At 41.4% G+C, this 26,060-nt stretch overlaps 2 protein-coding genes across 2 annotated transcripts; both read left to right on the top strand.

The window, feature by feature from the left end:
* The first annotated feature begins 9,242 nt into the window (after nucleotides 1–9,242).
* LOC147642008 (uncharacterized) lies at nucleotides 9,243–9,816 on the top strand. The gene is made up of 2 exons (XM_086822859.1): nucleotides 9,243–9,390; nucleotides 9,490–9,816. The coding sequence occupies exons 1-2, from the start codon at nucleotides 9,250–9,252 to the stop codon at nucleotides 9,718–9,720; spliced, it is 372 nt and encodes a 123-aa protein (XP_086678985.1). The 5' UTR covers nucleotides 9,243–9,249; the 3' UTR covers nucleotides 9,721–9,816.
* Nucleotides 9,817–16,427: 6,611 nt separating this feature from the next.
* On the top strand, nucleotides 16,428–19,742 carry LOC147642007 (uncharacterized). The gene is made up of 2 exons (XM_086802123.1): nucleotides 16,428–17,302; nucleotides 17,414–19,742. The coding sequence occupies exons 1-2, from the start codon at nucleotides 16,916–16,918 to the stop codon at nucleotides 19,565–19,567; spliced, it is 2,541 nt and encodes an 846-aa protein (XP_086658249.1). The 5' UTR covers nucleotides 16,428–16,915; the 3' UTR covers nucleotides 19,568–19,742.
* The last annotated feature ends 6,318 nt before the right edge of the window (nucleotides 19,743–26,060 follow it).

Genomic DNA, 26,060 nt, shown 5'->3' with positions numbered 1-26,060 from the left:
TATTTGTTCTTCATGCGCCATACCTGCTTGTGCATGAATAACAATCCCATTTCTTACCTTTTTCAAGTGAGGGTTGTGCTTACAAGTACTCTGTACATTTGGGTTCATCCAGGATACCAACAAGTTTGTTTGATGGACAAGGAGGTATTATTTAGTGATGTTGTCTTTTGGTTTTAATGAAGCAATCTTCTTCACGGGAGATAAGTGTAATATCTAAGGTTTTTTTTGGTTAAAGTGTGAGTTCATTATGCTTTTTGGTGTTGTTAAAGCACAGAACAATGCAATGGAACCTGTGCAGCAAAAGAGGAAAAAGGTGGACATCCACTTCCAAGTAGAACCCGATTATGCTCCCTGCTGTAAGAGAAATTGGTCTAGGCCAGCATGCGAAGCCCGCATTACTGAGCTTCGAAATGAAGGAAAGAAAAACATGGACCTTTGGTTGGATGGTAGTATTTACCCACCAGATCCAACCTCCTCTCAATCTCCATCATTCTTTGGGTTGACAAGTTTCTTCAAGTTTGTGTGTGAGGGTGAAAATGGATTGCTTGGGTATTGCAAAAGACTGTTTGGCCAATGTCAAAGTATCTTTGAAAGACATTTGAGTGATAGAGATGCCAGGATAAAAATGCTTGAAGGTGCGAATTTTTACTTGGCATCGATCACAACAGCTTTGCAAGCTTCAAACGAGGACAAGGCAAAAGTTTGTGCTGGGTTACAAAAAGAGTTTGATCATTTGCAGTAGACTATTTGTAAGATGCAGGACACTATAAAGGAGAAGAATGAAATTTTGGCAGTTCGAGAAATCAACAATTTCACATTGGAGAGTGAGAATGCACACCTTCGAAAACAACTTGAAAAGTTCAACAGAAAATTGCAATATTTGAAAGACACGCCATTAGGTGCTCGATTACGCAAGAGAAAGATCAAACCATTGGAAGAACTCAATGTTGGAGGTGGCCAATGGAAGCGTCGTGTAAAAGCTTGCAGGTATTGGGATCTATAATTTCTTTGAGCTTAAATTTCTTTGAGCACTCACTTTCATTTTCATCTTTAGTTCCTTTCTTGGAGATGGGGGATTGGGTGTGGGGGTGGTATAGTTAGATGAATGGTGGACTGAAATAGCTATCGTTGTTGCTTCAGGATGGTAACAGATGTTGTGGGTCCAAAAGAGCAAGGTTCTGATATATTTGGCAAAGTTCTGACAAGAGACATCATGGAGTCAGCAATACAGCATCCTAAGTTTGCAAGACTTCGATCAGACATAGCAAAGCAATCCTTGCAAGAGGTGAGTGAAGCATTCACGCCTGCAGATGCACAAGGTATATGTGACATGGCTGGTATAAGCACAAAGTCTTACAGGATGTTGTTTAATAAAGTAAAAGAGGGTTTCAATTGCAAGCTTGGAAAAAAGACAGTAATTCCCATTCCAAAACCATTTCACGTAAACAAAGCTCGAAATATTCTCAACTTGGGAATGGTCGAACTTGTTGGAGAGCCTTGTCACGTGTCTAGCACATTGACAGTGACTAAAAAGAGCGGGGAACAGAAAATTATAGAGCTTACAGAGTTCAACAATTTCATCATGGATGTTCGTAAATTACAAATGGCTATGGTGAAATTTTATGACATCAGTGTACATGAGTGCAATGGAAGGCTGAAATTTGTTTTGAAACTTGATGAGAGTGAGGTGATCAAAGGACAGAAGCTGGAAAGGGTTAGCATTACTTTAATGAATAGAGCTCTGGATGCAAGTATCAGTAATGCTGATGAGAAGCACTTTAGTGTACAATCCGAAAATGAGATTTGGTGGCTGGCTGCATTTGAGGTGACGTGCTATCCATTTTTAAATAAAGAATATTATGTTGCTATCCTCTTGTTATGATGTTGTAGACAATCTAATAGTTGTTGTTAACAGGTTCCAACAGAGACCCATGAAATTCTGAAGTGGTACTTCAACCAGACTGAGCTTCCTTCCACTATCCAGCAGCAGTCGAATGGCGAAAAGCTTTATGTAGAAGGATATGGTGAATATGAGGTTGAATGGCACCTGGCTGCAGATCTTAAAACCTTGAAATGCATGTTTGGTATTTCCCAAGGAGCAATGGCCAAGTATCCTTGCCTGTATTGTATGACCGAACGAGGTGTCTCCAAAGGAGGAAAAGAGAGAGAATGGAAATGCCCAAATGCAATCAGTAATAGGCGTGAACCCCCAAATCGTGATGCTCCAGGAGTGGATCCTACTTGGGATCCAATTCTTCCTATCCCTTTGATCAGAGTTCATATTTGTGTTTTGCATGCGCTGGTTAGAATAATTGAGAAACTAGTCTACATGTACATCGAATTTTCATGGAATATGAAACCAGCAGTAGAGAGTGAAAGAACTATTAAAAAAATAGAGCAAGTGCTTTCAGATGCAGGTTTACATTGTGGTCAAGTGAAGATTGAGAAGGACTTGAGAAGATCAGGGAAGACCGGAAATGTTCCTAGCAAACCATGTTTTGGAGGTGCAAAAGCCAGAAAGTTCTTATCTAATCATACCCAGAGAGGTCATCTGGGTACAGATTTTGAGGTGTGGAGGAAGCTTCATGCAGCTGTACCTGACCGAGGCTCTTCAGGACAAGCAAGGGTGGCAAAGGCCAAAGCGTGGTTGGCGCTTGATCGCCTAGCACCTTTGTTGCAAAAAGCAAGGTTTGAAGATGGGGATGTTGAGAAATTTGAGGCAGTTGTGACAGAGTTCTACACTAGCTATGAAAAGGCATGGGGTGCGACAAACTTGACACAATACATGGTTATTACTTGAAAACCTACAGCTTTGAGTATTTTTTGTTGTTCAAAAAATATTGTACGATACTAAATGTCTTGTTGTTGTTGAGCATTTGTAGCACATTTTGCATGCACATGGAACCTTCTTTGCGGAAGAGTTTGGAAGCCTTGGGATTTGGTCTACCCAAGGCATGGAAAGATCTCATTGGCAAGCACGTTGTGCCTATCAAAGGGCCACTCAACATGGAGGAGGAATAAAGAAAAGTAATCCCATGAAGCAACTATGTCAGTGGTGGTATAGGCGGATTCAAGTGAGGGCTCGTGTGAAGATCAAACATGCTGAATCAGCTGTGTCATGTGCAATAAGAAAGGTTCAGGCTGAACGGAGACGTTCAATATATGTCTCCTCACAGGGAAAGCAGAATCATGCTGAATGGCTAAGACAACGACAAAGACAGGGCAGAGTGTGGAAGAAAATTGATCATTGAAATATATATTGTAAATCAATGATGTAACTGAGAAAGATTTTAAAAGAACAAGAGCTTTCATCTATGTCCCATATAAATGTTTCCAATATATATACATTTCATAGTTTGCAATGGTAAACAAGAAGAGTATTGAGAAATATGACGAAACTTCTGAGAAACTGGAACAATCTAAATTTGTTAATCTTGAACAGAGACTTCCCCCAGCCGAGCCTTTTTTGTTGACGTTTCTGCATCATCTTCTTCATCCTCTATTAATGGCACAAGAGGGACCATTGGTCTTGCTGTTCTAAGAAGATGCTTCTTCCCGCAATCACTCAACAGATTGGGATCTGTGATTCCACATGCCAACCCGTAAGCAGCATATGTTAAATAATATTTACATCTTAACGAATATACTCCAGGTCCCTCTCCAAAAATTCGAACAGCTGCTTGCCGCTCCAGAAGTATTGCCTTGTTTGCATTCAGCCTTACGTGGTAGCCACCTAAATACCTGGATAAAGTCTTTATCGCCATCAGAGGAAAACTGGCGTTGTCCTTCGAGTAGCTAGCGTGGAATATCACAATTTGAGGGAATTTTAGGCGGTGTATATATGTTCCTAGTGTCGAATCGTGGCCCAATCCCGCCATACGCTTGCCTGAAGCACGTTTGAGGAATGTGTCTTCATATATTTCCAACTGAAAAAATAAAGGAGCATTAGCCAGAAACAACATCACCAAACATTTCAGGACAAAGTTGATAAAGCCAAATCCAGAACAAAAAAAAACTAACCTCTTGGTTCTCATCTGCTTCAAGCAAGGCGTCTTGCCATAAATTAGTGCTCGAACTAGGAACGTTTTCCGCTGACTTGTTTGGCACATCCCTACACCCTCCCATGTTGGTGATATTCAATCTGTCCCTTGCTTCTTGTAGCTCTTCCTCTGTGGCATCTTTTCCTTCATATCTAAGGGCATCAGCATAGATCATATTTAGTGTTGCTGCAGCAGAAAGGAACTCAGTGTCTTTTACATGGCTATCCACTAGTAGGTACTTGTCTATCCCATCATCATCTACAAAATTGTCATCGACCTCCAGATTCTGGGCTATGAAAGCTATGCAATGATCTTCCCTTAAGTTAAATACACGTTGTATGTCTGTCAGCAATATATACTCTGAATCTCCTACTTGGTAGGAGGGGAGAAATGGCGTTGGAATGGGGGAGGAGTCATCTGATTCAATCACAAGCTGACCTACATCACTGTTTTGTTCTCTAACTGCCTCAATATCAACCACCGAACTAAGCTTCCTCTCTTCTTCAACATTGAACTCCTCAATGACATGAGGAGTGTCCTCCTCTTCAGCAGCATCCTCAGCGGTGGGACTTGCCTGACGAGAAATCGTGTCTTCACTTTCAATTTTTGCAAGCGGCTCTGTACCTTCTTCATCTGTTAATTGCACGTTCATGTGCAAGAAGCATAAGAAGGCGTAGGAGTATTCCATCAAGCGGCACTTTCTTTTGTGAAAAGGGCAAAGCAAGGCCCTCTTCTTGTCACATGGCACCTTGTGCCAATCCCTGTTTAACCTCTGCTTCTTATCCGGCGAAACCTTGAGATTAAAATGAATGTGACTTTTCCCATCAATCATCATTGGTTCTTCATTTGTGAGCTCGTCAAACTCTTGCTTTGCCTCTTCGAAGTATCCATGATGGCTAGACAATGTTTCCTCCAGAGAAAAATCGCTATTGAACATCAACGAAATTGCAGGGTGCAAATCATGATGTCGACATTTGTACAGGAAGTCATATAATAGAGTTGCAGGAGTTTCTTTGATCTCTTCGTCCACATCAAATTCGACTTGAACTTGCGACATGGCTGAATTCAAGTCTGTAGAAAAGACATGGAAAATATTAGTGCAGGCAATGAATCAAGAGACAGTCGATCTTAAACAACAAATCTCTGTGGTGTAAATGGATTCAACATAACGCGAGAGGAGATGCCAGAGGAATCCAGGTATTCCTCCTCGCATTGTAGTGAATCTATTTTCCCTAACGCAAATAAAATTACAGCTAAGTCAAGGACCTCTTCTCGCATTATGGTGAATCGATTCACCATAATGCGAGGAGGAGTATTGTGCTTCCTATGGGACCTTCGCTCGCGTTGTGGTGAATTGATTCACCGCAATATGACGACTTTATCATCCTTTGGCAACGCCGCTAACGTTATGGTGAATTAAAAATAAAGATAGTTCTCCAGTACCCATACTGAGAGAGGAGGTGTCAAACGAATTAAAATACTCTTCTTCGCAGTCAATTCACCATAAGGCGAGGAGTCATAGGTTTTCAATTCACCTTAACGCGATGAAAAGACAAAGCAAGTAGTTCTCCTCGACTGAAACCAAAACAACGAAATAACAAAAGAAGAAAATGTAAATGGATTCAACATAACGCGAGAGGAGATGCCAGAGGAATCCAGGTATTCCTCCTCGCGTTGTAGTGAATCTATTTTCCCTAACGCAAATAAAATTGCAGCTAAGTCAAGGACCTCTTCTCGCGTTATGGTGAATCGATTCACCATAATGCGAGGAGGAGTATTGTGCTTCCTATGGGACCTTCGCTCGCTTTGTGGTGAATTGATTCACCGCAATATGACGACTTTATCATCCTTTGGCAACGCCTCTAACGTTATGTTGAATTAAAAATAAAGATAGTTCTCCAGTACCCATACTGAGAGAGGAGGTGTCGAACGAATTAAAATACTCTACTTCGCAGTCAATTCACCATAACGCGAGGAGTCATAGGTTTTCAATTCACCTTAACGCGATGAAAAGACAAAGCAAGAAGTTCTCCACGACTGAAACCAAAACAACGAAATAACAAAAGAAGAAAAAAGCACAAAGGAGATAAAAATACCAGGAAAACGAATTGTATACAATCGTCGCAGGAGATGGAGATGAAGGAGGTTGGAGGTTTGTCTTTGACGTTGGATACAGGAGGATGATTGATGAAGGAGGGTTGGAGGAGATAGTCAGTCGTTGATGGAGATAAAGGCCGTTGGTGGGGAGATAAATGAGAATACAAACTCCAAAAGAGGCAATAAATGAGATGAGTATCCTAGAAAATCCGTCTTTAATGCTACGCAACACGTCAGCGCCGCGTTTTCACCCGCCATTCCATGACTGCCACGTGGCATCCCGCCGTGTACCTAGCAAAAGAGGCAATAAATGAGATGAGTATCCTACAAAATCCGCTTTTAATGCTACGCGACACGTCAGCGCCGCGTTTTCACCCGCCATTCCATGAATGCCACGTGGCATCCCGCCGTGTACCTAGCACGTGTACAAGCTATAAAGTTTAATCAAAGCCCTTTTTAATGCTATACGACACGTTAGCGCCGCCTAGTCGCCCTGGCAGCCCGCCAGCACGTGTGTTCGCTCTAAAGACTAATCAAAGCCGTTAATCACGCCACCTTTTCGTCCTCTTATCGATTTTGCCTTGTCCGTCCTCCTGCTTGCCTCCAGCTGACTTCCGACTACCGCCACAGTACTGAACCGACTTTCCAACACCTGCACGACAGTCTCCATCCATTCACACGCAAGAAATGTAAGTTTTTGTATAATACTTGATTGTTTTGTAAGTTTCTTGTATATTGCTTGTTTGTTTTGTTTTTTCTTCGACTGTTTGCCCTGTGCCATTGTTTATTCTTCGACTGTTTGCCTTCTGCCGTGGTGACTCGATTCACCTTAAAGCACACGACGGGCCATTAGAATCTCAATAAGCTCCATGTCTTATGGTGGATCGAATCACCAAGGGAGAAGGCAAACGTAAGAGATTCGCGAAAATCGATTCACTATAACGCGAGGAGGATTGTTTTGCTTTGACTGGCCCTTAGACTCGCGTTATGGTGAATTCACCATAACGCATGACCAAAGGGCAAAGGATTCACGATAATCCACCTCTTATTGGTGTCAATTAAATCACCTCCTACACGACAGTCTCCATCCATTCCCACTCATAGAATGTGATGAAAGTGTATTACTTGATTGTTTTGTGTTTCTTGTATAATACTTGATTGTTTCGTTTTTCCTTCGACTGTTTGCCCCTGCCGTTGTTTTCTCTTCGACTGTTTGCCCTCCGTCATGGTGATTCGATTCAGCGTAAAGCAGACGACGAGTCATTAGAATCTCAATACTGCTCTATGTGTTATGGTGAATCGACTCACCAAACTGCTAGACGGAAAGGTAAGAAATTCGAGAGAACCCTCCTCCCGTTGTAGTAGATCGATTCACTATAACGCGAGGAGGATTGTTTTGATTTGACTGGCTCTTAGTCTCGCGTTATAGTGAATCAAATCACTTTAACGCAAGATCGAAGCTCAAAGAATGCACGATAATCCGCCTCTTATTGTTGTCAATGAATTCACCATAATGCGAGAAAAATTATTGTGTTTCTGTGGACCTTCATCTCTCGTTATGGTGAATGGATTCACCATAACGCGAGGAAGTGCATATTGCTTTCTTGGCCCCCCTCTCTCGCTTTATGGTGAATTGTTAATCGTGTACTACTGAATAGCAAAGTTTTCTGCTTTTTCTTGCGTTTTCAGATGGCTCGTGTAAGGCATACAGCTAGACCCATTGATAATGCAGCTCCCTCATCTACTGGGAAGAAGATGGGCGTTCTGAAAGCCTCAAGATCAAGAAAATCAAGCAGTCCTTCCCGATTGTCCAAAACGCAGCCTAGACTCAGGCGTTTCGCAGAGCATTCGGCAGCCCTGCGAGAAATCAAAAAGTTTATGAAGCACCCGACAGCTGCTATTCCCAGATTGCCTTTCCAGAGGCTTGCCAGGAGAATTTGTGAGCAGAATGGAATTTTGTTTAGGTGGAAGGCATCGGCCTTGTTTTGCTTGCAAGAGGCCACAGAAGATTGGATGATCGAATTTTTTTTGGATAGTTACGTTCTTGCTGCCCACGCACACAGGGTGACAGTAATGGACAAAGATTTTTTCAGCCTAATAGCCCTTCGTTTCAGATACGATAAGTCACTTAGACCAGTTACGTTTACTGATGAACGAATGTTACAAATTTTGGATGTCCGGCCTGTACAAAAAGTGAGAATTGAAGAGGTGACCGAGGGAGGTCCAGATCATGAGCATCAGACTCGGGCAAATTTAATGACAAGCGCTCAAAGGGAACATCAAGCTGCAATGCTTGCATTGCAAACAAAAAGGGAAAATGTTCGAGCACTCCACGCCATGAATCGGGAGGCGCTGCAATTTTTGTTGCCGGAGTTCTATGTACCCTTTAATATTAGAGGGCATAGATGTTATTTCCCGATTCATGCTGAAGAAATCAACATTTTGTTTGATCCCAAAACTGAAGTCAACGACAAAGTGCTCAGATGTGTTTTAAGGTATACGCTTTTCTCTGTCCTCCCACAATTTTTCATTCTTGGCTCTTAAAGTTGATGCCTCACTCTTGATATGTTTCCTTGTGAAGTTTTGTTATTTCGCTATTGCCCGAGGATGTACAGCAACGTGTGTTCCAGATTGATTCACTGGTCTCAACACTGTTGGTAGTAGAGGCAGTTCCGTACCTCGATGTGCTGAACTGGTTTCGGGAGGTCCAGCTGGACGATGCCCGAGTATTTTTTTTGGCATATCATGAAAAGTGAGTTTGTCTCTCTCTCTCTCTCTCTCTCTCTCTCTCTCTCTCTCTCTCTCTCTCTCTCTCTCGCATGATGTTTATAGGAATCACCGTACACGAGTTATGTAGTGCTTCCTTTGGATTGAAACTAATAGAATTCTATTGTGCAGTTCCCATTGGAGTCTTCTACTAGTTGACGTGCAAGAAAATGTCATTTACCTTGCAAATTCGACATCTGGTGTCCATGGAAATGTTTTGCTGTAAGTAAAAATCATTAAGATACATATTATTGTTTGAGTTAGAAGTCCGGATTGATCAGGATAATGATTGGTCTCTGTTTACAGTGGAGTCAGGAAACTAATGGCAGCTTACGAGAGCCTCAGCATGGACATCGACACCCTGGATCGATCGACCATCCGTAGGGTTAGTGTCCCCAAACAAGAAGATGGCTACAGCTGTGGGTGGAGGGTTGCACTTAATGCAATGTTGCTGCTACGAAGCATTTTTCAGCTCCCTTCAGAGGATGTAAGCATTTTCAGCTCCCATACGCATTTGTGCGCTTGTTTATCTTCTTATATATTGTCATGTTGATCTTATTTATGCCTTGATGAATTGTGATGGCAGTTTCCATCAATGTCTCGCTACGTGGACCTAGACGTCCAAACGTTTAGGGAGGAAACGATTGCGAAATTGATCGAGGTCGCTGAAGTTATGCCTCCAGACGGGCCAGTGGACTTCATCCCGCCCAATCCACGAGGGGGGATAGGCCCGTCTGAGCCTCTTTCATGGGCTCCATACTTAGGAGAAGAGCCCTGGCTCCATCCTGAAGCCGATACCTATGGGTTCCAGCCATAAATAGTTTTTTCCTTCTTCCAACAAATGTACGTTCGTAAATATGCAGCTATACATGTATTGGAGGGAGAACATCAAATGTAAATACACTTATCATTTGAAAATCAGAGGATCAAATTTGCTACTGTGTTCCTTCACTGCTTGCTTTCTTACTTTAAGCCTTTTTTTGTGTACATAAAAATTCAATTGGGGAATTCTTGCCTTCATTACATTGTTTTAAACAATAAAGCATTACAAAAGCAATGTTCTGAATAGATAAGTTTATTGCATATGGAAAATACATTGTCACCGTATACATGGTCACATCATATATCTTCTAGTGCCTCCAATTCATGTGGGGCTGCAACATCTTTACAAATGATCTGATGCTCTCTTCTTTTACTTAGCTTCCGACCATCGAGCTTGAAGCAAAATTGATCTGGAGGATTCTGAATAGCTACTTCTAATTCCTTCCTAACATATTCGAGAGTCCAATTCTCTTCCACTTCCAATGTCAAAGATGGGTGACCCTGTCGAATCATAACTATATCTATCAAGCAAGAGTGGCTGCCATCTCTTGTATCTTGGTCCATGCTTTCCCAGTTGTTGTTGATCCATCGCCACCTTCTATAAGTAAATGACATGCACAGATGTTGCCTGGCAATATAGTATCTGATTCCAAAATATCATTAGGATAATTTTTCGAGAATAATCAAATAAGCGTTGTAACTGTTTCACGAAAATACATTTTAATGTTTTAACACTCACCGAAATGCAATGTCGGAGGTGTTCAATCGACATTCGATCAAATCATCTCCCTTTGATGATTTCACTCTCCAACCTTTGTCAAACAAATGATCAAGCCAGACTTCATCTACATCTTTGCACACAAAAGTTGTTCTAGTTTTTCTCAATTGTTTACAATCAGAAAATAAATGAACAAAGCATGCAATTGGAACAAACAAACTTAAGTGCACATTTCTTGCACCAATGCTAGGCTTCATAGCACATTTAATATCATTAAACATTTTGGTCCTGTATGACTCTATCACTTCTGTGTCAAGCAATGGCCACTCCGGACTATCAAGTGCGGGCAACGGAATACGTTCCAACTTTCCATGTCGACTCGGTTGAGTGGGCAAGGTATAAAATGAGTCATAGAAATATGTTCTACTTCTTGCGAGATCACTTGGTGCACGACCTTCATATTGAAGTTCCCCCACCTCACCATGTACGACATTCAAGAACCCCGTCAAGCATTGTGCAGGCTCCCACTCCTGAAGGTTGGATGGGTACAAATCTGTGCAAGGCAGAAAAATGTATATCAATCACCTTATTTGCAACGTTGAAATACAAAACACAAGCACTTACAATGTGGTCTGTGTCTTGGAAGTCCTTCCAATGGTCCCACGTTAATCTCTTTTTGCATGAATACATGCTGGATCAACACTTCTTTGACAGTTTTCCCTCCTGGTGCCATCTTAAAGTCAAGGATCCTTCCTTTCCAATGTTTGGCCAAGTCTTCAGATGCCTTTCCCTTCACTCGGTAGTGGCCTTGTTTTCCTGGCTGCATAGTGACCCAAGAGTACTTCCTGTATACTTGGGGAATCCATTCTTCGTTCTCGTCTTTTATGTTATACAACACAACAGATGAGATACTGCTCCTTGCTCGTTTCAGTCCACTTTCGGGTGCCATGATAGAATAACAGACGTATGAGAAAGAAGAAGTAGCAGAAAGTGGATGACTGGGCTAACCGCTTTTGTGGATCAAGGAGGGAGGATGAAATGAGGGACGGTGTGTTCTTTTTGGGCGCCAAAGATGTTTCAAGATTCAAAAGTGGAACCAAGTTGAGGGAATAACCGGGAGAATGTGTATCTATCTATTCCAAGCATTCAAGCTTCATTAGTTCTAGGGGTGGTGGAAAGAATTTTTTAGTGCTCCACGTCTAACACAGGAATGTGGAAAACATTCTTTTATTGTGTTAGTTTCTGACAAAAAAACGGTTTTAAATATTTTAAGACAAGGTGATGGTTTTTTTTAATATTTCATGAAGATAAGAGTTTCTCCACGTTTTGGGTGGGTTTGTACAGAGGTCCCACCACCGGTGAATCTCGTTTGTAGATTACATGTCACTCAATCTATGTGTCTATTATTATATTATTGTTGAAACAGCCCTCTTTTGAGTCCAGAATTTTCCTAATGCTATGAGCTCAAAGCCATGACAAGCTCAAGTAGAAGGACATAAGGTATAAAGACAGTTTATGAGAGAGAATCGCAACAACCAATGCAAGCACTAGTCGAGGTAGAAGAGATCAGTTTTACCAAAAGAGAGAGGCTCGACATCACAGGGAGATTGAATAGGAGAAGGAAAGTAAAGCTCTCATGGAAGTGTAGAGGAGACTCCACGAAGAGAAGACTTAATGATCCAAAAGAAACGCTAGATGTGAGAAATTTATGGCCAAAGCAGGTCGTAAACATAGAAGGGTGCGTCTAGCGCACATTTACTAGATGGAGAGAAGAAGACTTTAAGATCTCAAAGCATGCATAGACCCAATGTGAGACTCTAGATGTCCCCATCATTTCCTGCTGTGCTACAAAGACCTAGGCTATTAGGGCCATTACAAGAGTAGGCCACAATTGAATGCAAAGAGGCAATAGTAGCCATGTCACTATAGAGAAAGAGTGGGTGTGGGCAGCCACTTTCTCTATGTCTTTGCTAGTAGTAACATGTTTCAGAGATTCATAAGGCATCGCTACTATTGGTGCAGTACAATGTGAGAGAGTTCTCATAGAGAAGGAAACAGAGGAAGAAGAAGAGGATAAGCTATCACCACCTCCAGTATCGATGATGTTGAAAACATAAAAAAGAAAGCGGTGCAGGTGGCAGTCGTGGTTTTCTATGTTGTCTGACTTGAAGGTACGGGGGAAGATAGAGGCTGCAAACATAGAAAGTCTTTGGTGATCCTTAGGACTAAGTGCCACGGGGTCTTAAAGACCCTTGTGAGATGCCATCAATGGATGGCATTGATCAAAAAGCGCGACGTCTTTTTTGGGCCATTGGATAAAGTAAACTAGGTCGAGTAAACTAAGCCAAGTAAACTAGGTTACTAAGCGATCATAGTTTACTTCCTAGTTTACTTAACGGGCATAGTTTACTTCCTAGTTTACTCAGTAAATCATAGTTTACTTCGTAGTTTACATCATGGGATGAGGGTGAATTTGTGTTTGGGACTTAGAAATTTCTGGAGCAAGATGTTATGTGCAAAAGAGGAGTTGAACTCGAGACCTTAGATCACCATTGGAAACATCTTACCACTACACTATACCTTCAAGCAATGAAACCATGTGGTTTCAAGCCATTATATTCTATGTTTTTCACCCCTAGTTTACTCGGCCTAGTTTACTTCATCTGATGGTCCAAAAAAGGCGTCGCAATTTTGATCAATGCCATCCATTGATGTCACCTGACAAGGGTCTTTAAGACCCCGTGGCACTTAGTCCTGAGGCTTGGTGATGGCTACAAACCATCACGACGAAGAAGACAACCAATAAATGGCCCCCTAGAAGAACGCATTCAACTTAGTTGCAACCATGTGCAATGAATGGTGGTTGGGTAGTAGTGTAGGAATGAATGGTGGGTACTACCCACCATTCATTCCTACACTACTACCCACCATTCATTGTGCAACCATGTGCAATGAATAGTAGTGTAGGAATGAATGGTGGGTAGTAGTGTAGGAGCTCGCGCCTAGGGAAACTTAATTGTTTAAAAAAAGCTTTTTAATTAAGGTTTAAGGGAAGATTCACACACCCTTTTCATTGTAAGCCCTTATTCACATGTTTTTTTGGGAGGTAATATCCTATCCCTAAAGGAGAATCCCACACTATCAAGGTTGTTCACACTTGTGTAATGTTCAAGAAGCGAGCTTGTGGATGGTGTTTTAAAAACTTTCTCCATGTCCCTGAAAAATTGAGAAAGTATCAGCTTGATGATTATAAGCTGTGGATTTTATTCTTATGACCACTTGGATTTGACGGGTGCTCTACCCTTGCCTTGATGCATAAAAAGAATTGTACAAAATGGTGCTCAAAATGGACTTGAGGTGTCTAGGTTGGCTAGACACATGCACACACACTTGTTGAGCACTCCAATTTGCATTGAGGGGGGAGTGTTGAGATTGGCAATGCCAAATTGTTGGGGGTGAGAGGTGAGGTGGTCAAATTGGATGGAGAGATTGTTAGTTCACACATCTAATTTTACATTGAGAAGGGGTGTTGAAATGTGCAATATAAAATAAACAGGTTATTTGGCTGAGTGTGTGAACACACCCTAGAGGTGCAAGATATATTATGGAAAGATAAGAATGCCACATAAGATATTGTGTGAATGGTGAGAGCCACATAAAAGAATGTGGAAAAGAAGTTGCCACATGGCATGATGATGTGTAAAGGAGATCGGGTCAATGGCTATCTATATTAGAAGCCTTTAATTGTATGGTTCATAACTATACAATAGAGTATTATTGAGTTTGCTACTCTCTCTCTCTCTCTTTAGTGATGGCTTTCTTGGTGTGGTTCAACCCACCATAGTTTAAGCTTAATCTATGTTGCACAACACCATGATTAATCCCATATTAGGATTTTTAACAGAGGGTGGCACATGGGCGAGGAGGTGGTAGGAGAAGTGTAGTTAGCAAGAATCGGCCATGATGAGAAGGCGATGCAAGCTCCTGCCCTAGACTGTGCCACCACCCATGGCATGAAAAAAGAAATACTGAGAATCACTTAGTTGAGCATGGGAAGATTAACGCAACATAAATCTAGTGGTGCATAGTGGTGCTGTCTCGAGGCTATAAAATAGGTGGAGGGCATGAATACCACAATAAGAGGCGTGTAGATGATGTATCTCTACTGATATGTAGTCCATCTCATTCACTTTGATCAGCACCTAGTGCTTCATGTATGGGTTGTAGGTGGGTGTGTGGTGCTAGCAAAGCCAAAATGCCAACACCATGTTGTTGGTGGTAGCATCAAATATGCAAGTAGTATGTTGATGGGTCATAAAGTGCAAGTGGTGTTCAGCCTAGCTGAAGATGGAGATGGTAACCTTCACATGCAGAAGATGCAGAATGGCTATGGCAATTACGATTGAAGCTCTAATACCATGAAAGAAATCATGGTGCCCAAAGAGATGAGAGTAAGAGAGAGATACAAAAGAGCACAATGATTGTATTACATGATAATATTCATGCCATGTATAATCTATTTATAGGCACTATGACCTATATCTCCTAACCTAACCCTTAATAAGGGGCATTAACACCTAGAAGGTGTTCAAACCAAACAAGACGTAAATAGACCTTTTGCATCACTGATGAGACTCTCATAATTCTAACAATAGCTTGGTGGATAATCAGACAAGAAAGAGTCTGAAGATGTTTAATAGATTGAGGAGGAAATTTGACATCAAGTAAATTCAATGCCTACTTCAAGGAGCACAAGATTAAGAGAGATTTGACAATTGCTCATACTCCACAACAAAATGGTGCTGGGGGACTACAAGAATCACATTTGTGGAGATAGCATAGAAGGAATACAAAGTTATTCTTTTTGGGCCGAGGGCAGTTAACACTATAATGTATATTTTTAACAAGAGTTATAAAAAGAAAGTGAAGGGCATAACACCTCAAGAGGCTTACTATGGTAAGAAAGTGAAGGGCATAACACCTCAAGAGGCTTATTATAGTAAGAAACCTTCAGATGCATATTTTAAGCCATTTGGTTATGACTATTTTGTACATGTTCGAGACTCATCTAGAGTGGGATTCCAAGAGCACAAAGTGTATCTTCTTAAGGTACAATATGGAGTCAAAGGGTTACTGATTATATGACCCGAAGGCAAAGAAGATAATTATCAGTCATGATGCGGTGTTTGAGGAGGAATAGTCTCATTAGGTGGAGGGGAAGGCTCCATCCACACTATACTTCAAAGAAGATAATTATCAGTCTCATGATGTGGTGTTTGAGGAGGAACAGTCTCATTAGGTGGAGGGGAAGGCTCCATCCACACTATAGTTCAAAGAAGGGGAAGGCTCCATCCACACTATAGTTCAAAGAAGAAGAAGCCCATCAGCAACAACAGACACAACCACCAATGATAGCACCAACTCCATAAGAGGCGGATTCATCATATGATGAAGTCGCCTTAAGAATAGAAGCTTGAAGCACCACATAAGGGACCATATCCTAAATGGGTGAAGCAACTCATCTTGCAAGATTGAAGGTTATTGGCACCAAGTGGGTTTGGAATGCCAATTACAAGTCTGATGATACATTTGATAAGTATAAGGCAAGGTTCGTACATGTGATATAATTATCATGAACTTGGTATACATCCAAACATCAAGATTATGAATCATCCATCTGATAAGGATGCTATGTGATGGGGGTTGGCACTTGCATCCTCAAGAGTTTGGATATTTCCTGTGGAATGAGAGGTTACATCCCGAAGTGTCGACCATCGCATTCAAGAGGTTACATCCCGAAGTGTCGACCATCGCATTCAACTTATTAGTTTAGCAATTTGGATTGCCTGATAGAGTGTTCATTGGGCATGGTTATACTTTGGTTATTGTTAATTTTATCTATTTATGGAATGAAGTGTAGCAAGATAATACATCCTTACACTAAGCATTTGGCATAGTAGGCCTAGCTGTTAGGACATATAGTAATCAAATTCTCTCAAATTACAAGTTTGTCATTTCAATCTGGCTATGGCGCTAAAGTTCCTTCAGCGAAATCAAGACGCTTTGCAGACCGTTAAGAAGGTGATTTCTGTGCATTTTGAACCGTGATGGCGGGGAGGTGAAACTGTGCTCTCTTTCGAAACCCTGTTTTCCCCCTCGACCTCTGTACAAGCACGATTTGGAGTTCGACAGGAAACATGGAAGGGATAACGAGATCTCGTGCAAACGTGACCTAGCTTGCATATTGCCTTTCCTGTATTATATAAGAAGATGAATAAGTCTCTGCGCTCAATGCAAATCAAAGGGATAATATGTCTTCTTGTCTAGTGGTGGATGCAACTTGTTCTCTATATTCGCTTGAAAGAAACTCGCGGTGTTTTGGAGATGGTCTCTTCTATCGGCTCGGCTTTCCGCTTTCGTTAAGAGTTTCTGCTATCGTCTAGGGTTTCTTCCATCGGTGAGTATTCTTGCCATGGCCAGAGGACTTTCTGGTGATCTTCATCGCAATCCCAGAAGATTTTCGTACGAAACCCCCCTTCCGGCCCGCAGTTATGAAGATTCTCCATTGCCAAACGGCAATTCGTTGCATCTTACATCAGAAGATCGTGACCAGCTGGGGTGTCGGGAACCGATCTCCGGCAAGGCTGCTGCACACGGCCGAAGGCGCAAAAGCTTTCATGGAACCGAGCTGAGAACGATAAAGAGGGACTCTCACGCTTCGAAGACGTCGGCACCTGTGAGCATAGTCGGTTTAGGCTGCTGGGCACCTTCGCAGTCCAAAGAGTCCATCAAGGTAGTAGGGCATCCTGCACATCGACAGACCTCTTGCCCTTTCGCTCAGGACCCCTTGTTTAACAAGGTAAGCCAGAATTTACGTTGCTCCACGCATTCTACTCATGTTGTTTCAGGCCTTTCACTCATGCGCCTAGTTTGTTCAAGAAAATGAGGCACCCTGCGGTTATGTTTGCAGGTAATAGAGAGGGAATGTCCTTCAGCCACACATTGTTCGGAAAGTACAGCCGTCAAGAAGGTGCATATGGGGCTGCATCCTCATGGGTCCTCATCAGAGGTTGTAGACAAGTCAGGTTTCTTGAAATCATCAGTACCAAATAGTCCAACAGTGTTTCTCTGCAGTTTACCGAGGGACGTTAAGCTCGACACCATCCCGAAGAGCATTGCAAATGATTTGTCACCTGTCAATGCACATGGGAAGGCAGTTCAACACAGCAAGAAGGTCCAAGATAATACAAATGATAAATCGAGGCGTCTGCGGCAGCAGGGTGTGAAAGATGTGCAGATTGCAATTCACCGCTTGTCCTCAAAATTGAAGCGCATGGATCTGGAAGAGGTGCTTGTCTCTGGAGCCTCACCAGAGCTTGCAGCAGATGAGCTCAGTAAAGACATTGTTGGAGCTACAGCTTGTGAGGATGAGCAGGAGGAAAAAAGTGAGGCATACTTGGAGCGAAGATGCCCCAGTCAGCAGGAAGAAAAGCCTTTACTGGACTCTGGTACTGTTCCTGGGAGCCATCGAGTTCGTCAGAGAATACGGCATCATGTTTCATCTAAACAAAAGCGAGGTCACACTTTGTGTCGCCCTTGTTTGGAGGGTACCATTGAACATGCAGAATGGGACAGACATGGTGATGGAGCAATTCACATCTACCCTACAGAAGAACATAAACAAGCTTCTCAAGATTGGAAGGTGACAGGCATATGTACAGATGCTGAGGAAAAGCCAAATAACTGTGCAGATGAGGGCTCAATTGAATTGGATATCCTTTCATACCCCAGCAAAGAAGTCAGTATGAAGGATAGTACAGCAACAGTGCAGCTGCTCAACCTTGCCGAATGTGTTCACATTTCTGGAGCTTCACAGTCCAAGTCTCATCTTGATGTGGAGGGAGGCTCATTTCGTGGTTATCACAATTTGGTTGATACAGGATCCAACGCTGCAAGGACTCCATGCTTTTCAGAGCTTCTCCTCAATTCCTCTGATGTGGGTTCACCTAGCAGTGAGAACTCGTCCCAGTTAAGTGAGGTTCTGCGAAATTATTCTGGTAATCAGACTCACAGAGAAGCCAAATCTGAAGAGTCCTCATTGAAGGTCTTAGGAGGGCAGCAGGCTGGGCAGGGCAGAAATCAGCCATCTCAAACTTTGTATTCACACAAGCAGAAAGCTGGTTGCAATGAGGACGTGCAAATTTTTTGTTCTGTAAGTGGTTCATTTACTGACAGCAGTGGTGGTTTTTCTTCTTCAAATGAGTGTAATACAGCTTTGTTGTTGACAGACCAGCAAGACAAGGCATCTCAGAAAAGGGCTGTTGATATTGATTCTACTCTTGTTCTTACAAGACTTGGAAAACTGCTGTTAAGTTCAATACCCTGTGATGGAATGCAGTTGGTGGCTTCAGAGCCCTTGTTCCATGAAACAATGAAAATTGCAAGAGCTTTTCTTAGATTGCTTTCTTTTTCTGTGATTGAATCAGGCGAGGCCTTCATTTTTCAAGAGTATTCTGATCATCAAAGTGATGGTGAGGCTAGCCCAATTTGCATTGCAGCACTGCCAAATGTTCGCTTTGCACATCAACACCACATCAAATATGGAGTACAGGCCTTTATCAAGGAGCTGATATTTGATCAGTTTGATAAACCTTCATACGGTGGTGATAACCGGAATGCTGATTGGTGTGTTCTTCTGTTTGAGTTCCAACGTTTGGCCATGGTTGCCCCTGTTGATGCCATCAACTGCATGAGTGAATATTACGACAAATGGTTCCACAGCTTCTGTTCTCAGAAACTTCAGCTCATGGAGGAGAAGATGCCCTGGCTGATCAGGTGGCCAGACCACCTCCTGCAAGCGTTCTTGGATGCCATGAAGTATGTATGGCAGGCCCACCTCCTTGCTCAGGCTTCACAGGGTGCCATCTGCTTGTTTCGTGTGAATGAATGGTCAGAGTTCAATAGCTCTGTCATGGAAGTGGTTGATCCTGACCATGATACTGCACAGTTTATCAGCAAAGTTCAGTTCATGGTCAGCCCAGGCTTTAAGCTGCAAGGCAGCATTATTAAGAGTGAAGTGTATTTGATCCCCACAACTCAAATTGCTGGTGGGAGCAAGCTCTAGCCATGTCACTAAATCTTATTTTGCACAGCTCTCATGTCAACACAACTATACACACAAAGGAGCTCTTCTCAGCCTGTCCATGTAATGTAGGGCCTGTTGTATATTCGAAGTTGAAGGTCATATCTAGCTTCTTGATGTTTTTCATTTGAACAAGTTTACGTTCTCACTCTCACAAGGTGGATACTGTTGATAAATTTAGAGAATGTTTTTTTATTCAGCTCTTCCATGTGCAGACTGCAGCTAGAGCATAGGGCATAGGGAAATGGGGCGATGTTGCCAAGGCAATTGGGTTCTTCCTGCCCGCATACCTATTTTCAACTTTAAATTTCCTGATTAATAATTGCTCATGACTTTGAAACCCTCTCTTTGCATCTTTCCTTCATCCTAGATCTTTGTGTAGTCTTCTCTCTATGGCATATGGTCTCCTATGAGACCCTACCTAGTTGCCAATGACCAGCCTTCTGTACATCAACACCGAAAATAGAGACATACACATGCATGCGTCTTACTTTGGATTATTCCTTGGAGTGTTGTGGGTAATTAGGGAGCTTCATGAAGGGGGCAAGCATTGTTGATCAAGAGAGGAGATGCAGGAAGGGGCTTGAGAGAGAGAGAGAGAGAGAGAGAGAGAGAGAGTGGATCATCACTATCACTGTCACTTAACTTCTTTTCAACAACAGTGGACTGTCACCATCACTTTCCCCTTCTCCAACCTCGTCTTGCTTGTTAGAAGTCCACTTTTAACCTGCGAGCATCGAGCAAGAAAGCCCCCATTCTCACAACCATTCTCAAGGGCAAAGCCCCACAACCCTTACTGGGAAATACATGAAAAAGCTTGCCTGTTTCCTGTTCAGCCCTGGGTGACTATTATCTAGCTTTGCAGGTTATGGGTTTCATTGTGCTCTTCAGACATTATAGCAAGTATTGAAGGCGATGTAGGATGAAATCCCATCCTTGGTCATTGATGATTGTCTACAAATGGTCATGCCATGCTCTCCTGCAAGAATCTCGAGCACACGTGTCTCCATAACCTCAAGATAAGAGAACTTGTGGCACTTCCTGCAAAAATCCCGAGTACATGACCGTCATAACCTCAAGAATAAGAGAACGAGTGGCACTCCCCCTTGCTCTTGACATCTTACACACCGTTACGTCCAATCTTGGGGTTGTTTATTTTGCAAATCTGTGAACTTTGTTAGCCTAGATTCTACCAGGATCCGCTTATACATATAAAGGGGATGTGTAAAGAGTTAATATATCATTGAGCATCAAAACGCTCAAGCAGTGTACCCAAAGAAACTACCTCTCCTGTTTAGGTTTATGTTTACGTGCAATATGCTATGTCCCTTCTCACAAGATGAGAATCTCGGGAGATCCATCTAGATCAAATTTTTTGATGGAGCACAAAGAAAAGTGATTTGTTGATGATGCTTCAAAGGTCAATGACAACTAGAATGGTTAGGCAGCTATTCTTATGGTCTTTCATGTAGAATCTTTGTTAATAGGGTCACTTGAGTGACGTAGTGACAAAAAAATTTGACCCGGTAGATTCTTAGCATTAGAAGGTATAAAAATAAACAATTTTTTTTGAACGACATAAGACTACAATGTGAAAAACTTATCATCGACAATGCTATTAGAAGTGCACCTCTTAAAATAGAGACTCATTACGAGCAACCACGTGGATGCTTCAATCGTTGATTACAGAAGAAGCCTCATGGCAATCTATGATCCTAGGGCATTGCAGACAATGTGATGATGTCCAAGTACCTATTCATCACAGGCATGCATCAAGGTGGCCAAAGTCAAGAATATTGCTGAGACAGAACTCCATCCATTTCAACGTGCGTCCTATGCCCAATTATGAGTTCAAAGTGCACACGATGAGCGCCAAAAAGCTATCCTTCTTGTTGCTCTTCTCCTGTTGCTCTTCGTGTTCAATACCCGCCCGGAAACTGACGAGAAAGACAAGGCAACATGCAAGTGAATACAGCCGGCTACCATATTTGGGTCCTTTATACTATACTCTGTAGCCTTATGGAAAACCCTTAGGAGGCTAGCTGGACAGGTTTTCTCCTAAGAGCAAGCAATATGGCTGCCTCTCTCCAAGTCGTTGCGTTTCTAAAGATAGCAAGCGATTGTAGCCTTTGTAGAAAGGTGGTGTTGTAGATGATTGTAGGGGTCATGAGCCCTTAAATGATGAGCTTGCTCCTACTGTAGTGTTGTTGCTTGCCGCCTTGTAGCTTGAGGCTACTGTGTATTTGGAGCCACCCAGTAGGCTTGAATAACCTTAATTAACAAGGTTACGAATCTCGCTGGAGATCTGCTGTAGTTTCTTGCCGCCCATTGGAGGGCGTAAGTACGTAAGACTCATGCTACCAACAGAAGTCCGCTATTGTAAGAATAGCGAAGCAAGGGTTTAGTGCTACTACCTGGGCTGATTGGGCTTGCAAAGCTTGGAGAGTACCATGATGTTGGAGTACGCAGGACTGCTATTGGCGGAAGTCCACGAATAGTGAAGCACAGAGAAGCAAGGGTTGATTAGTGCTATTGCCGAGGTTGCAGCTTGGGCTTACAAGGCGTAGATGGCCTAAGCCGTTGCTGCTACGAGCTCAGCCCACACAAAGATCAATCATCATGCCGCCAGAGTTTAGTGAAGCGTTCGAAGAGTTGCCATTACAACGAGTGGAAAAAAATATTCGTTAGTTGATGTGCATGTTATTATGTCTGCTAAAAGGTTTTTAATTCTTATTAATCAAAAACTAATATCAAAGGGCACACCTTAATTCTATCGTTCACGATGCTGCCCAGACTAATGTCTCAAGTACTAGGTGTATTTTCAAAATGCACTGATTAATTTAATATTTAAAACTGAAATTTCCATAAATGAAAAAAACATTATTTATGTTTTCAACCTCCATTTCCTGCAAACACACGAATTTGCCTAATGCTTATAACAGATATGCTTAATACATTTTCTTTTTTTAAAATGTTTTACATATTCGTCTCCCTATTTGTCTACAATGTAGTAAAATGTCAAAAATGAAATAAAAAAGTCAGAGAGAATCAACTTAAACAATCCAACTACTTAGGTTTTAAGCATAGAACCAAAGAAGAATCTTAGTAGTCCAATTTAAGAAGTTTTTTTTTTGTACACACCCGGGGCCCACTCAAGTGGGCGGAGCCGATTTCCCCTTCCAACAATTAGCCAATTATCATGGTCGGGCAAGAGCCACGTACCATCGGGCAAGAGCCACGAATTAGGCATCCCCCATGACCACCACGATGAGTCGAGTGTGCTGGAACAGCGGAGGGGTCTTGTATGGATCCTCCTATCTCGGGTGATCCACCACCCGAGGAGGATGAGTCACTCGAGTGTTCAAGGGGCAAGAGCCCGAGCAACCAAACACATCAAGTGAGCATAGGTGTCCCTTTATAACATGAGAGAGCCTAGTGGGACTTGAACTCATAACCTAGAGGTTACAAGTCACAAGCTTGACCACTACACTAACTCAGTTTTGGGACCCAATTTAAGAAGTTATCCAATGATGAGGCATTTTGAGATCAACCAAATGTCAACTTCAAAGTTCTTGAGCTAAGTGTGACAGTATCATTAGGTGGTAGTGATATTGATGAAGCATTACTAAATCATCTTCATGATTTTATCACAAATGGATGTCTTGCTGGAATTGCTCAAGTGGGTACAACTTTCCATCTACACTATCAAATGGTTATTAGAATTCATACAAAGTCTATTATTGCAGTCAATAAACTCATCAACAAGTATCTTACATGGGATAAGAAGAATCCTATTGGTGGAATGTAATGTGTAGCTTCATGGGATGATAGATTATTGTATGAAAGATCTAGACAAGCCTCACTATAAAAATGTCTCACATAATATTAGTACAGAAGATATTTCTATGAGAATAGAAATTTATAGACAATATGGTGGGGGATGATCTCAAGAACAAAGTTTATCTCACTCCAACAAACATTTTTGATAGAGCATTGAGGTTCTGGAAGTTATATTTAAAGCATCCTTTGGGCAATAATTTATGCACAACAATTCATAAAATGATCAAGATAGGAAAGTACTACCCATAACACCATATCAAAGAAGAGGAATGGAGATCCCAAAAGTACACGCTTTATGGAGGACAATGGTATATCCATTCAGCATAACAATGAAAGATATCTATGATATTTTTATTAACAAACAAAATTTTGATGCTTCACATCCAAGATTGGATTAGTTCATGAACGTATGGAAAACCAGTATAATTCCTCTTTTTGTAAAAAGATATTTAGTATTTATGTGATTACAATACCAGTATTTCTCTTTTAGCACTTACACTGTATTATAGATATTTATTTAGTATTTATGTGATTACAATACCAGTATTCTTCTTTTTTATTACAATACCAGTATAATTCCTCTTTTTGTAAAAAGATATTTAGTATTTATGTGATTACAATACTAGTATTTCTCTTTTTGTCAGTATTTATGGAATATATTATAGGTTGTGGATATTATTGACATTGTCAGTATCATCACACTTTCTATAGTAATGTTATTCTCTTTCATGCTCTCTTTACCAAGTCTATGTGTAACTTGCTTTACCTCCATTATTTCAATCATTTGCTTATTGGTCTTGTATACATTCTCTACTATTTCATTTGTATTATATGCATACCTAGGATTATTAGCTTCATTCTCATTGTAATAAAAAAGAAGAATACTGGTATTGTAATCACATAAATACTAAATAAATATCTTTTCACAAAATTGATTCCAAGAGAATTTTAGTCACTAACTTTAATGTAGTCATTGTTTTTAGACATTACCATTATGATAATAATAATAATTGCATGGATAATTATTGGCTCTTCGAAAAAAAACCGATGTTAAAAAAACATACAGCACCTTCGAAGGCGGTAACGTTGTTTTTCCTAGCAGTACTTCAGTTGGTGCAAGAGATTGCTATGGGAGAGACTCAAAAATTGGAAAACCTTCATATATAAAATTAAGAAATTATCAATGAAGAGTTTTTTTTATTTTTGAAGGTATTTGTTCCTCAAATTTTGCAAGTATTGGCACCTTGAAGCTAGTATTTTTTAAAATTTGAAGGTGATGTTACAATAAACCCAGGTTTTTTTTTGGCACTGGCTCGCTTGTCCTGCATGCCCTTTGGCCACCCAACATATAGCCGCTTGTGCCGCCCAAACCTTGCACAACCAACTGGCCACCCTATAACCTTGGTCACCCTATAACCTTGGTCAATTGTCGACCAGTAGGGGTCCTACATAGGGGCTTCATAGCATAGGCGTGATTTGATTGGTAGAGGGCTAGACATAAAGGCTTGGCCAGCAAGACTGCTTACACTTAGGGCGGAGCAAGAAATGCTCAGCCTGGGTTGGTCGTGCTTGGAAATTAATGCTAAACACACTTTTTGGGCTGAAGCAGTAAGCACAATAGTATCGGAGCTACACGAAGGCACTCAAGGGTATCACATCGCAAAAGTTTTACTCTCGTAAGAAACCTTTAGTGTCTCATTTTAAAACACTTGGCTGTGAATGTTATATGCATATACCAGTTGCATCCAAGAAAAAGCTTGACGCCAAAAGAAAGAAATGTATCTTTCTTGGATACAGTCAAGAGTGAAAGGCTTATCGACTCTATGATCCAAAGAAGATAATCACCAGCCAAGATGTGTGTTTGTGCTCCCCGAGCCATTCAGGATCATTTTTGATGCATTTATAATGAAGTTGAGTACATTAATTACGAAAAACAGCAATTTATAATGAAGTTGAGTACATTAATTATGAAAAACAGTAATTTATAAGATAAAAATACCTTTAATCATGTGTAAAAATACATTATTTGTCATCCAATGCATCAGAATTGGTCCTGGAGGGCTGGGGAAGCTATGCTAGAACAGTGCGAATTTGGGCTCTACAGCAGCGGTGCGGGCTCAAAATTCGCACTCTTCTGGCACTGCTCCCCCAGCCACTCAGAATCATTTCTAATGCATTAATAATGAAGTTGAGTACACTAATTGTGAGAAACAATAGTTTATAAGATAAAAACAGCTTTAATCATGTGTAAAATTACATTATTTGTCATCTAATACATCAGAAATGCTCCTTGGAGGGCTAGGGAAGCTATGCTAGAACAGTGCGAATTTAGGCTCTGCAGTGGTGCTGCAGGCTCAAAATTTGCACTGTTCTGGCCAGCACTGCTCCCCCAGCCACTCAGGATCATTTCTGATGCATTTATAATGAAGTTGAGTATATTAATTATAAAAAATAATAATTTATAAGATAAAAATACCTTTAATCATGTGTGTAAAAATACATTATTTGTCATCCAATGCATCAGAATTGCTCCTAGAGGGCTAGGGAAGCTATGCCAGAACACTGAGAATTTGGGCTCTACAGCAAACGGTGCAGGCTCAAAATTCGCATTGTTCTGGCACTGCTCCCCCAGCCA

The sequence above is a fragment of the Cibotium barometz genome, chromosome 1 (assembly GCF_041138505.1).
Source record: "Cibotium barometz isolate CiBa-2024 chromosome 1, ASM4113850v1, whole genome shotgun sequence".
Taxonomy (NCBI): domain Eukaryota; kingdom Viridiplantae; phylum Streptophyta; class Polypodiopsida; order Cyatheales; family Cibotiaceae; genus Cibotium; species Cibotium barometz.
This window is presented reverse-complemented; position numbering and strand designations above follow the sequence as displayed.